The sequence below is a fragment of the Macrotis lagotis genome, chromosome 6 (assembly GCF_037893015.1).
Source record: "Macrotis lagotis isolate mMagLag1 chromosome 6, bilby.v1.9.chrom.fasta, whole genome shotgun sequence".
Classification (NCBI taxonomy): domain Eukaryota; kingdom Metazoa; phylum Chordata; class Mammalia; order Peramelemorphia; family Peramelidae; genus Macrotis; species Macrotis lagotis.
In genome coordinates, this window is record NC_133663.1 from 95546497 (window position 1) to 95561174 (window position 14678).

General features: G+C 34.2%; 1 protein-coding gene and 1 long non-coding RNA gene across 2 annotated transcripts in view; one reads left to right on the forward strand and one right to left on the reverse strand.

The window, feature by feature from the left end:
* Positions 1-5214, reverse strand: part of LOC141491122 (uncharacterized) — a 48876-nt gene extending 43662 nt beyond the window's left edge. Inside the window, exons 1-2 of the long non-coding RNA XR_012469465.1 lie at positions 5108-5214; positions 3010-3084 (exon numbers count right to left, since the gene is read on the reverse strand). This is a non-coding gene — a long non-coding RNA (uncharacterized LOC141491122). The remainder of the gene's footprint in view (positions 1-3009; positions 3085-5107) is intronic.
* Positions 1-14678, forward strand: part of VWA8 (von Willebrand factor A domain containing 8) — a 469402-nt gene that overhangs the window by 196259 nt on the left and 258465 nt on the right. The window contains exons 18-19 of the mRNA XM_074191741.1: positions 6372-6478; positions 14456-14562. Coding sequence (XP_074047842.1) covers positions 6372-6478; positions 14456-14562 — 214 coding nt within the window. The remainder of the gene's footprint in view (positions 1-6371; positions 6479-14455; positions 14563-14678) is intronic.

The following is a 14678-nucleotide window of genomic DNA, read 5'->3' on the forward strand; positions in this document are numbered from 1 at the left end:
TGAAAACCAGATTGCAATATTTAGGATTGAAAGAGAGGAGAGTTTAGTAGACAAACCAATTATAGAGTTTTCTCAAGAAGTTTAGCCATAAAAGAGAGGAGCTATGAAAGATGGTCTTAGACAATAAGAATTTTTTTCCTTTTTTTTTTTTTTTAAGGTTTTTGCAAGGCAATGGGGTTAAGTGGCTTGGCCAAGGCCACACAGCTAGGTAATTATTAAGTGTCCGAGGCTAGATTTGAACTCAGGTCCTCCTGACTCCAGGGCTGTCTTTATCATTCTTAAAAAAAATTCTTATCCAGGGAGGCTAGGTGGCACAGTGGATAAAGCATGGGCCCTGGAGTCAGGAGTACCTGGGTTCAAATCTGGTCTGGGACACTTAATAATTACCTAGCTGTGTGGCCTTGGGCAAGCCACTTAACCCCATTTGCCTTGGAAAAAAAAAAACAAAAAAAAAAGAATGATGAAGACAAGGGGCAGCTAGGTTGGCACAGTGGATAAAGCACCAGCCCTGGAGTCAGGAGGACCTGAGTTCAAATCTAGCCTCAGACACTTTACCTAGTTGTGTGACCGTGGGCAAGTCACTTAACCCCGTTGTCTTGTGAAAAGCAAAAAAGAAAAAAAAAGAATGACGAAGACACAGGCACATTTGTAGGTGATAAGGAATTAACCAAGAAACATGGAAAGATTAAACATAAGTGAGAAAGTTGGGATAACAGTGGGATCAATTTGGCAGAGAAGTCAAAAGGAGATAGTATTTAGTACACATGTAGAGTGGTTGACTTCAGCAAAGAGATGTGCCACCTCTTCATGTGGAAATAATAAGAGATTCCTGAGAGATGTGAAATGAGGAATGGAGAAAGGGAACACTTGTGATAAATGATCTTAGTGAGGTGGTGAAGATTGGGGCAAATTCCTTCGATAAGAGAGTGGAAGTCTTGCAGAGAAAGTTTAGAAGAGCCAGTTCAAATCTCGCCTCTGACACAAAATAATTACCTAGCTGCATGGCCTTAGGCAAATCACTTAACCCCATTGTCTTGGTGGGGGAAAGAATAGAATATTTGTTTTTCTGAGGAATGGGCATGGTTGAGAATATGAATTTGTGTTAGGGGTACATAAGTAGGAATGAAGAAAGCAGATGGTGAGAGTAATACAGGGTTGGGATATGACAAAGCAATGAATATCAAGGATTTTGAGAATGGAGTACAGTATAAAGTTGAATTGGTTCATTGAGATAGAGGTAGGGAAAATAATCTATTAAGTCTATGAAGGGCTGATAGGTTGAGAAAAATAGGGGTGGAGGGAATAGAGATCATAATAATGATGAAAAACAAATTTAGAGAGCATAAGGAATAGGGAAAGGTGGAATGGTTAACTATGACATTACACTATTATACTATGACAAAAAGAAGTTACATGTGCTGGTATTTCAGAAGTGTGGGTAGGTTATAGGTCCACCTCTGCCACTAACTACATATCATTGGATATATTTCCTCATCTGTAAAAACAGAGTTTGGTCTAAATGATCTCTTAAGTTTTTTCTACGTCAATGATTGAAGGTAACTTCTGATAATTAACTTTTAAATTCTCCAAAACAACTTCTTCAGAAATCTTTTAGTTTGGAGAATTCTTTATATCTAAGTTTGCTTTGTCATTTTGTAGTTTAAGCCTTGTATTATCATCACTATATTTGAAAAGCAGCTCAATTCCATTCTCTTTTTTGTTTTTTTTGCAAAGCAGTGGGTTAAGTGACTTGCCCAAGGTCACACAGCTAGGTCATTATTAAGTGTCTGAAACAGGATTTGAACTCAGATCCTCCTAACTCCAGGGCTGGTGCTGTATCCACTAGCTGCCCCTAGATTCCATTCTCTTGTAGAATATCAGACTTAAATCTCAACATTTTCTAGTCCAAATCTTAGCTGATTAAGAATCTCTTTTGCAATATACCTAATCAATCATTATCCAGATTTTGATTCTCCTTTGGGTTAGTGCCCATTGTTAAAAATTCTTGCTTATACTTAGTCTAAATCTCAGTCTCCACCAGTTCCAATCATTGCTTCTAGTTATTTCTTCTTGATTCAAGGAAAATAAGATTAATAATCTTTTTTCTATATTCTCTAAAGAACCTTTTTTCCATTTTCTTATGTTTAAAGATAGCATGTAAAACTTTATATTTATCCTTATTAAAATTAATCTTCTTGGATTCAAGTCCTGTTCTAGCCTGTCACAATGTGGTATGAGAGAGAATCCTGATTCTCTTCTCCATTATGATGTTTATCCTTGCCATTTTTGTATCTTATGCATATTTCATAAGCATATTAACTATACTTATTTCATTTATGATAAAAATACTAAATCCAAGGCTAGTCACAAAAACTCTGGAGAGGGATACTGGAATCTTCTTCCCAAGTTGGAGTATTCTTTATTTACTGTTCTTTTGTAGTTTACCTTTCAACCAGAACTAAATCTGTTCCATTGTCTAGACTACATCTTATTATGTTTTTTCTACAATGGTACAGGAGAAACTTTGTCAAATATTTTGCTAGTCTAGCTAAACTACATGGAATTCTCTTAATTTGCCAATCTAGCAACTCTTTCAATAAAGGAAATATGATATTAAAGAAAAATATTTCCTGCTTTTGGCCAGAAACAAAATCACCATCATTTCTATGTCTAACTCATTCTTTGTTTATGAGAATGTGACTCAGTAAATAGTGTTTCCCTCATTGATTGCTCTATTATTGAAGGCTAAAATGATTATTAATACAAATGAAGAACTTACCTGTTCTTTTTACAGTAAGTTGTTTTTTTTTACAGTAAAAACTCCAGTAGTTACCAGCCAGTTTCTTGAGATCCCTTTCAACCCTAGATCTCTGACCTTAGTCTAGATAATTGAAGTTCACTCTCCCTACCATATATTATGCTTTTGTGCCCAGATTCTCAGGCTCCTTATCTCAGGCTTCCCAACTTTTCATATAAATAAGGGCCATGTCAATTAATTTTGAAACTTACAAATGTTTTTTAAGATATGTCCTCAGTTATTCAGCATAATGTTAGATAAATCAGATAGCATTCCTCAAAACGGACCTGAAAAAAATAAAGGCAGGATTTATTCTACCACAAACTCCACATTTACTCTTTATGGGGCTTAATTTCTTGTAGCTGATATTCTGTAGCTGATAATGTACATGGTTTTGTGGCATCTAAAAGAAAATATTAATTTGGTATTAATTCAGAGCCAGTGCTCTTTCTTGTATCATGTAATAAAAGTGATAAAAACAGGATGATTTAATGATTACAGCTGTGGGCCTGAAATTGGTTAGGAAGCTCTGGCATCGAATCCCACTTCATGTTCTTACTAGAGAGTGACCCTTGCCATGTCACCTTACCCCTCATAGCTTCAGTTTCCCCACTTGTCAAATGAAGGGATTGGGTATAATGATCCTCAATGTCCCTTATAGCTTTAAATCTGTGATCCTGTGATGAATGTTTTGGAAAATCAAGAAATTCAAGAAAAATTAAGACATCTTATTGTGTTCATACTTGAGAGTAAAACAACTCCCACTGAGGATTACTGCTTGCTTATTGGGAAATAGGGGAAGAATAGTTACGTCAACTGGTTTAATTAGTAAAAAATAATAAGTAAAGCATTACATTTTTATATAATGAGCATTAAAAATATTTAGCAATGCCTAGCAATAGTGAATAGAATAAAATGCACTGAGAGCTTTGATGAAAATTAACTGGATTTATCATTTTCTTTTTATCATGAATCTAGTGAATTGGAGTAGGGCATCCCTTGAAACTCAAAACAATTTTCATAATGTCTTTAAAAAAAGTGAAAATAATTCATGTTCAGCATCGGTATTTTGTACTTACACATACTTCACAAACTCCAAAATAAACTAATTTTTAATTCACTCTCCCCTGGTCACAGTAAAACTTGACTTGTCATCACCTCATATCCCTTTGCAAACAGAAACAAATAAATAAAGCAACTACCTTGTTTATGTGCCATCTATTGAATTTAGCTAAACTTCATTATCACTGTATCTTAATTTTTGCTACATACCCTCACTACAAAGCAAAGTGATTGAAAGCAACAAGGAAAACTGGAAAGAGTGCATATGATGATTAAAGAAAAATACTTTCTACTTTTAGCCAAAAACAAAAAAACTTTGCAGACTTTGATTCTATTGAAAATATTAAAAATTATTATATATTTTATCAACCTCATTTTTAAATGTTTCCAAATAAACAAATTCTGTCTAAAATCCAATCTGATTTATTTCAAACTTGAGCTGAAATTCTTTCTCCAACCTATAGTACTGTATATATATTTCCATAACTAGCAATATGTAATGGTATAGTGTGGTTGAGTAATGGACAAGATTAGGAGCTAACATTTATATTTACCTAGACTAGCAAAATATTTGACAGTTTCTCCTGTACCATTGCAGAAATTATTATTACAAATGAAGAACTTAGGAGCTAACAGTTTAAACTGAGTAGAAACTGAAAAAAGTTCCATTTTGAAAGTAGATCAGAACATAGATATCTATTAAAAAATTAAATATAGTGCTCATTACACACATTTCAAGAGGTGCTTTCTCTTTGTTAGCAAACATTTACAAAAATCCACTATATGCTAGCTACTGAAAGCCAATCCTATTCCTAAGATTTCTCAGTATAAGCCATTCCTACTTTCATAGTGAATTTAATATATAAAATATTGCAGGATTCCCTTATTTGAAAGGACCCTACAATGAACATATTTCAAAGTAAATATCTTGTAACACAACAATAAGGATAACAAACAATCTACTTCTCACTCTGATTTAGGCATTGTGTGTTAGAGGCTACAAATAAAAGAGAAAAATCAAATGGTCCCTGCTTTCATGAAGTTTACAGACCAAAAGAAAAAAAAACATAAAAAAATAAAGAAAGTGAAAAATAGTATGCTTCAATCTGAATTCAGAGTCCATAAATTCTTTCTTTGGATTTGGATAGTATTTTTCATCATGAGTCCTTTGGAATTGTATTGTGACACCTCTCTCTCTCTCTCTGGGTTTTCACATTTCTATTGTTTCCTGCTTCTCTTCCTACCTACCTGATCACTGCTTCTTAGTCTCCTTTGTTATATCTTCATTCAGCCCACACTCACTAATAGTAGATATCCCACAAGGCTTTGTCCTTTTCTCTTTTCCATCTATACCATTTCACTTGGTGATCTCATCAACTCCCATGGATTCAATTATTATCTCTATGCTGATGATTCTCAAATAGAATTATCCAGTCTTAACCTCTCTGCTGACTTCTAGTCTTGAATCTCAAACTGCCTTATCAGACATCTTGAACAGATGTCTCATAAACATATTAAACTCAAAATGTGCACAAATGAACTCATTAGATTTTCATTAAAATCATTCTTTTTAATTTTCCTGTTACTATTGAGAATACCACCATCCTCCCAATCTCCCATGCTCTTAATCTTCACCATATTCAATTCTTCATTCTCTCATATCCCTCCAACACCCATCTAATCTTTTAATTTCTGTCTTTTTTTCCCTTTATCATATCTCTTACATATACCATCTTCTTCCTCCACCCCCACCATCCAGGTGTTGGTCCTCAACTACTGTAGCCTCCACTACTGTAATAATAGCCTCTTTGATCTCCTTAGCATATATCTCACTTCACTCTAATCTATCACCAACTCATCTGCCAAAAGTTTTCTTAGACCTTTTGTCTTGTTCAGGTCTGACCATATTATAACACACACCCTACTCATTGGTTCCTTTGTAGCCTCTAGGATCAAATATAAAATTAGAAATAAGGGATGATTTTTAATTAAATCCTTTCATTTGGGGCTGTCCTCTGTCCAGTCTTCTTATTCCTAACTTGCTCCCACATATTCAGCTGTCTAGTGACACTGTCTTTCTTGCTATCCCTTGTGCAAGAAACTCCTGAATGTCAATTTTTCAATGGCTTCCTCCACCCATCCAATTATTGTATTTTCTTAATTTACTTATGGGTGGAAACTATTTGTAAGGAATTTTCGACATTGATATATAAATGGATGCTTCAAATTACAAATGAGTATTGTCTACTCACTAGGGCAAGTCTTTATGGTTACTTGGCAACTCTTTGTTCACTTAAATGTATATTGGAAGGCAATGAATTACATTGAGTTTAAAGTATTCTGCAAATATCATTACTTTAAAATGATCTTTCTCAGAAATTATTTTAAATTATTGAGACTTTGTGCTGTGCAAAAACTTTGGATAATATTGCATACATTGTGATTTTTAAATGTTAGAGATGATTGAATTTTAAAGAATTTTCTGTTAAATTTATTTTCTCCCCACCCCCAGGTTTTTACCAAGCCTTGCACAATCAGCATTAGAGAAAAATTTATTAGATGCTGGAATTGAAACAATCCCTGATACCCACCCAGAACCAGAGCCAAAGGATTATAAATGTAAGTTGCTTACATTTTCTTTCTTCCTTCAGTATTGATTTTTTGTCATATATGGGATATTATTAAACTTCTACCAGTTTCTCTACTTTCTTAATTATATAAAATGAAAAAGCATTTATTTAGCAATTAATACGTGCTATGCACTGTGTTAGATACTAGGGATGCAAATAGAAAAAGCATGAGTCCTTGCTCTCAGGGGTCTCACACTCCAATGAGGGGACACAACACATTAAAAAGAAATGATAAAATATCACAGAGTTCAGCACTGAGGTTGGCAAGATGCTGAAGTCCTTAAGTTACATCAGTAGGACAGATGACAGTGCCAGGAGCCTGTCATCATCAAAGCAGGGTACATGTAAAGACCTGGGGAATCTTCCATCTAATGGGAAGCTATAAGATTGGTGACTCTTCTCTTTTCTAAGTCTTGTGAGCAGTCAATCCTCTCAGATGAATTCTAGGTGAGCCAGGGCAGAGAGCAAAGGATGATACACAAAGGGAGAAAGGACTCCTACTGCTAGGCCATCCCAAACAGGTTCTGGACAGACCTGCTTCCAGAGGAAGAGGTGAAGGAGAAATCTCTCTGAAATGTCAGTTTTCCAGAAGGACTTAAGCTGGGGCCTTATTCCTCTCCATTTTCAAGGCTTTCCATAACTGAGTTCCCACAGCCTTCAGCAAAACTCTCTGCTGTAGTCTGAACCAGTTTCTTAGTTATCTCCTAAGCTTATGATTTCGAATTCAGTCTCTCTTTGTTCATGATCTTTCCCCAGTTAAAATGGTCCCCTTCTCTGCAGCTCTCCATTTACTAGTCCAAAAAGCTCTCCCAAACTCTAACAATTCCCATGGATCTTTCCTGTCATTGAATTCTTTGTGTATTTTTATAAATTTCATTATCACTTTTAGGAATTCACACAGTAAGCTATGATATGGTATGATAGTTATTATATTATATATTATTCACGTATAGATTTTTATATGTAAGGCTTTGCTCCTTTAAGTATACTATCATTTATTAATAAACTGTTTCATATACTTTTGCCACATTTCTATGTCTGTAGGGGTTTTTATTCAGTAGTTTAAATTTTATATACTTGTAAAAGTATACTTTCCTATGCTGTAACATACCATTAGAATTTAAATATCAGATTTTGCTTTGATTATAGCTGAAAGTCTATACAAGTTCAGTTAATCCCTTAATACTTCATTTATAACAACATGTACATTTGAATATTAGTAGTCTTCCCTCATTCTTTGTTATTGCATTCCTATCAGAATCCAGGAGCTACTCAGATAGCAGGAATACTTTTTTCCTGGCTTGAAGCATAGAGAAATATGGGGTGAAACCTACTAGCAATACTAAATAGTTCAGCTCCATTAGAAGTTACATAGGATTTTAATTTATGGCATCATTTCTATAGCATATTTCCTAGGTTCCAAATAACTCACATAAAAATGAACTTTGATGGGGCAGCTAGGTAGCGCAGTGGATAAAGCACTGGCCCTGGTTGTCGGGACCTGAGTTCAAATTCAGCCGCAGATTAATTACCTATGTGACCTTGGGCAAGTCACTTAACTCCATTGCCTTGCAGAAGCCTAAAAAAAACAAAACAAAAATGAACTTTTGGGGGCAGCTAGGTGGTACAGCCCTGAAGTCAGGAAGACTTGAGTTCAAGTGTGACTGCAGACACTTGATACTTACTAGCTGGGTGACCTTGGGCAAGTTACTTAACTCCAGTGTGTCTCCCCCTACACACAAAAATGAACTTTTGAAATACTCCATTAATAATTTGAGGGTTGCCCTTGTGTTTTATTTTAACTATCTCTAATGACTACTAACCAGGTTAATTTATTTCTAATATGTATATACCTATATGCATTTGTCACCTATTTCTAAGAATCAACTTTCCTATTAAATAGCTAATTCTGATAATATGAAATTGAAAGGCTTTAGATTTATTATCTCTAATAAGAATCTGATATTAAGATTTATCTGTCAACCAATCAATAGACATTTATTAAGCACCTACTATGTCAGACACTGTGTTAGATGCTAACCACTAAATGAATATACACACTCATTCTCTCTGTTCATCTGTCTTTGTTACACATTCACACACACACACACACACCAAAAAACATATGCATTTGTCACCTTGAGCTAGAAAGGAACTTAACAGTCATGTAGTCCAACTACCTATGTGGCCTATGAGGCTTCTCTTCAGTGTCCCTGATGGGCAGTTATTGAGCTTTCCTTTATATATTTGTAGTTTTGATGATCTAATTCCCTCATAAGAACCCTTTCCATTTGGTTAGAACTTTATTTAAACATTCTTTATAATGACTAGAATTCTTGACTCTTCTGTTATTATCTTCTCATTGGTTAGTTCTCTTGAAGGTTGGCAGAAAAAAAGAGAGAAATAACTAAATTTCTAGAGCTAGGTCTCTTTATCTAATACAAGACAACCTGAACAGATTAAAATGTAATTGGAAAATGTTTAAAAAAATAAATAGAAATATAGTACAAATTAGATAATGTTAATTTGTAGTTTTCTAAATTGAAATGCCATTTTAGGGGAATAATTTTCTTTTGAGTTTGATACACTGATCTAAAATAATCTACTTATTTTATAGATGAAGCACTGGTCAGTAAAACTGACTCAGAAGTCCAGCCCAGCCTCAAACGTATATTGGCCTGTGATCCTTAGCACCTCCTCAACCCTCTCAGTTGTGCCAGTCTCTAAAACCATCAGTTTCAGAGCAGTTGAGGACAGAGGTCTAATCCCAAAGCAAAACAAGCCTGAAATATACTTCTAGAAGTAGGTTCAGTATCACCAGTTCTTAGATGATTTCTTAGGTGATATAGTTTTGAATTCCCTCATCATCCTTGTTATTCTTCTTTGAACTTGATTCAATTTATCAATCTCCCTACTAAATGTGATTCAGAGATTGAGCACAGCACTCGACCCTACAATCATATCAGCTCTTCTTTGGCAGCCTGGTTACACTGTTGCCTAATATTGAGTCTCTAGCCCTCTAAAAACCTTGAGATTTTTTTAGACAAATGACTCTTAAGTCAGATCTCAACAAGTTGTACTTGTGCAGATTTGGGGGAAGGTGCTTGAGTCTAGGACACAGTACATGTATCCCATGGTGTTGCGGAAAGAACAATGTGATTGTGAATCCTAAGACTGAAGGTCAAGAAAGTTAAGTGATCATTGACAAATCATGTAAACTTGTTCGAGGTTTTCATGTGCTCTCTTTGCAAAACTGCAACATTGCTGCATTGTCTGTTTCATAGGATACTATTCTGTAAACCTTTCCATGCTGTATAAATGTGAGAGCTCTGGTTTCTAGATTTCATTCAGTTAGATCTGACCCTCATTCTAGGTCTTGACATCTTTTTTTAATACTGCTTTCATTCAGTTAAGAGCCAGTGTGTTAAGAAGCTGGTGGTGAATTGAGATCACTGGTCTTGACATCATCAGGAAAACCCTGTGTTCAATTCCTACCACTTTTATTTATCAACTTCTTACCTTGGATAAATCCCCTAACCTTACTGCACCCCAATTTCTTTATTTGTAAAGTGGAGACAATAAAACACTCTCTGTCTCAGAATCATTGTGACAAGCAAATGATCTAATGCATGGAAAACTCATCGTAACCCTTAAAGTATTATAAAAGGCAGCTATTAGTCAAATCTGCAAGTTCTTTCAGGACTTCATCCAGGAGTGCACATATTAACCCAGTTAGAAATTTCAGTGTTCTCTTACTTTCCCCTCCTGTAGCTTGGGTCTCAATTCTCACTGTTATTTTTGGTCTACCTTTTTCAATCTGATGACCAGTTTTCTTGTTAGTATTCTCAAATGTTCTCTTACTCTCTTCATTAGTATCTTGGATCTCAGTTCCCACTCGGTCATTTTTGTTCTACCCTTTTCAGTCTATTGGTCATTTTCCTTGTTTGAGAAAAAGAAACAAAAATAGGAGTCAAATAGTTTTCTGTTATATATCTCAAGTAGCATCTCTGTCCTTTCCTCGTTCTTCTTATCTTTGAGAGAACTTTGAAAAATTGTTGAGAATTTGTTCTTCCTATTTTTGCAAGGCTTAGGTAATTGTAGGTTTCAACTTTCCTCAGAAAGCAATATGCTTTTCTTCTATTTTTTTCTTTAAATACTAGTTTTTCCTTCAGTCCCTTTAATCTGGGACTGAAGAGAGATCCTAGTGAAGGCTTATAAATTACATTGCTTCATCCTCTTTTTTTCCCTCTCATTGGGATAATTAGAATTATGCTACCAGAATTTTACGTTTGGAAATTTCTTATCCCTTTTGAGATGTTTTTCCTTTAATGGCTCTTGCTCGTGGATAGGAATTTTAAAAATTCTTGCTCTTATTTTATTCAACTTTTCCCCTGGTCTTGGAGCATTTCCTTCCCCCTTTCTCTGCCCCCATGCTTATCCATTGACCTGATTTAACTTGCTTTTGGCTTAGATCTCAGGAGACATCTTTCTGTTCTGATGAGGTCCATTTTATTTTATGATCATATAACAGAGCATAAATATATTTAAAAATTAATTGTATTTTCTACCAGTACAATGTTTCATTGTCTGTTTTATCCCTAATAGATTCTCCTTATGAGTTTGCTATAGGAAAAGTATACTGGCTTGTGGCATCTGGACCCTTTGAAGAGGATATGGAAAGTCTTGAGTTTGTAAATTAGCATCTTTAACTTTGAAAGCAAAATTCTTTCATATTCACCCCTCAACGAAGTTGCTTTTCCTCATGAAAACACCATATATTTTATATATGATGATACTTTTAAGGTATTTAAAGTTGGGACATTGATTTTTACTTTGTTGTCTACCCTATAATATTACATTTTCTCTAAATAAATAGCAAATGATGGAATGAATGAAACTATTCCAGTGTGCAAATGAACTTGAAAAGAGACTAATAAATCAGTGATACAGATGATTCATTAGCACCTGAGGGACATGATAAACATGATAATAATGTCTCACACCTGAAGAGACTCTTAATATTTTTTAGAGCACTGTGTATTCATTATCCTATTTGATTCTTGCCACAACCTTGTCAAATATTTTTTTAGCTCCATTATGGGGTATTTTTGTCCCTATTTTACAGCTGATATAACTGAGGCTGAGAAATAAGTTACTTGGCAGAATCACCCCACTTAGTAAGTTTTGGATGGCATTCAAAAATCCAATCTCTTTAGACTCTCAAGCCTGTATTCTTTTCACTATACCCATATTGCTTCTCATCATGAGTCTCAATGAAATAATAAATGACATAAATAGCATCCATCAGTTGCTAGGGAAAAAACAACTCCTCTTACTATTGCTGTGTATATATGTGTGGGTAAGATATCTCAAAATTAAGACCAGCTTTGAGGAACAGAATGAAAAGCTGATAAATGATATTCCTTTTTTCTTGTGTTCCCCTTCCTTCAGTGACTGACGGATCAGTCAGTAGATGTAACCTTACTTGCTTTGCTTCTGTCTGCTTACCTTAGGTATTGTTGTTTTTTAATGATCACTTCTCCCTCTACCACAGGTGACTAGAGTTGTAAAGAGAGTTTTGTATGGGTTAAGAATAAGGACTTAATTTTTTTTCTGATAAAATGGAGGTGAGGGGAAAATGGGAATATAATAGCCAAGATAAAAGGAAAAGAAGGTAATTTAAGTGATTTTTTTTATTTCATAGAAGAAAACAGAAAGCCAGAAAAAAAACACAGAGAAGCAGGACAGGTTTGAAAGTTGCTTGTTGAATTTATTATATATTTTTAAGATTAGCAAGCTAAACATAGTGACGATCTTTAATTATAGACACAATTGTCTTTTTTCTATTCTATGTAAATAGAAATGGAAATGTCTATTTTATAGAGTTTAAGTTCAGTGAAAAATATAAATGAAACAATTAAAAAAATAAATAGCTTTCATTATTTCCTAGGAAGAAAGCACAGTGAATTAAAATTTTGGACTTGCAGTCAGGAGGACTTAAATACAAATATTGCCTGAGACCCTTACTAAGTGGATGACCTTATTCTAGTCACTTAACCTCTCTCATTTCAGTTTCCTTTATCTGTAAAATGGGGATAATAGCATCTAATGAACAAGACCATTGTGAGAATCAAATGAATTAACATATGTGATAGACTTTGTAAAACTTCAAGTTCTAAATAAATGCTAGTTGTTGCTACTGTTAGGAACACAAATACTTTCTTTTTCATGAAACTATTTTTGTCTATTTTGTGGAACATCCAGGGATGGTAGCTCTTTGATTAAGATTTCTGAATACATACATATTTAGACATATAATAAATATTTATAATTGAATAATTGCCTATATCCTCTGAGTATTAAATGCATTTCACATTAGTTTCTGTTCAATTACATTACCAATTACATCACCATTACAAATATGTAGCAAATTTATTCTTCTGCATTACTGTTCTTTCTAGTCAAACTTTTATAGTGGACTCATTCAAGAGATATTGGCAGTAAAGAAACAGGAAATTTCTCAGCTTGACAAACATAATTTATCTTTTCCTACAGAATGCATGAGTAAAGGAAAAAGATAGAGAGAAGAAATCTATTAGAGAGGGAGTCATCTCCCTCTGAGATCTGCTGTACTTTGCTGTATCTTCTTGTGTCACTGTAGAGATTAATTAGGGTTTTAGAATTCATTATTTTATTGGTGACTAATTAATTTATGAAACTTAATGTTTCTTCTCCTCTTCAATGTTTATAAATTTGTTGATAATATATTTTTAAAAAGTTCCCAGAAGAGAAATGATTTTTCTTTTACAAAGAAAATGATTGATAGCCATATAATAAAAATTAAGTGATTTAATTAATTTGGAAAGAGAATAAACTGTCCTTTGTAGACAAGTTATTTTTTAATTGTGGCTCTGCACAGTCTTCTGTATAGTCCCTGGAACTGTTAGTAATTTTTTATTGAGACCTACTCAGTATGGGTCTAGGTACTATAAGGAATGATTAGGAAAATAAGAAATAGGTAGCTCAGATTCAAATTGGAAAGGCCAAACTAACAGAGGTGAAACAATGAAAGAACAATCCAAAAGAAGCCAAAATTAAGTGCTGAGTGGAGTAGTGCACTTTGTAATTAAACAGTAAGTGGACAGATAGGGATCAGTCATGATTAGTGAAAGTGAGGAAGGCTTCCTGAACACAGGAAGAGAAGTAAGGAGCTTGGTAGAGATTTCCCAGTTAGATGAAGTCCCTTCTCTCATCCTCACTACAATAACAACAAAATTGTCTTTGTTACCTAGTCATGTTGAAGAGAAGGCCAACTAGAAAGCAGCATAGATTGCTACCCTCCTTTTCTACCTTTTCCCTCTCTTTTTGACTTAGCCAAGGATGGTTGTGATATATATATATATATATGATCTACTAAGGAGTCTCACCACTCCCCAGAGAGAAAATCTTCAGTATGTATACTGTCCTTCACATCCTTTGTATTCATATTGGCTTGGCTGTGTCATTGTATGGTGCTACTAGCTCTCTCTTTGATCATTTTTATGTGGCATATTGATATTTTAGTGTTTTTATTATCATTTTTGTGTTTTCCCTTTATGAACATTAAATAATCCTCCAAAATCCACAAAAATAATAACAATTAATAATGATGATGATAACTAGCATTTATATGACATTTCAAGGTTTGCAAAGCACTTTGCATTCATGATCTCATTTGATTCTGACAACCCTGAGGAATAGGTGTAGGAGGAAGGAGAAACTGAATTTAAGTTGCCTCTAGTCATTTATCTAGTAAATATCTGATGCAGGATTCAATTCACGTCTTCCTGACTCCAAGTTCAAAATTCTATCCACTATCTCAAATTCATAATCATATTACAGGTCTGGACCAAAAAGCATATTTGACTAATCTGGTGTCTTTATCAGTACTATTATGATTCATTCTTGCTTTGTATATCATTTTTAGGTGAAATAAAATCTGGATCTCTGAAGATTGGGGATATTAGCATACCAGTCCATAATACCAATGAGAAAATGAAAGTGCCTGATGTTTTATTTTATGAAAATTTCCAAGTAAGATCCTTTGTCTTAAATATTCAAAGGTAGTTTGCTTTAAATATAATGGTGCTTAGCTCAGTACACAAATTTGTCTGTGAGGTTTTAGCATCACTCATAAATTCAAAATATCC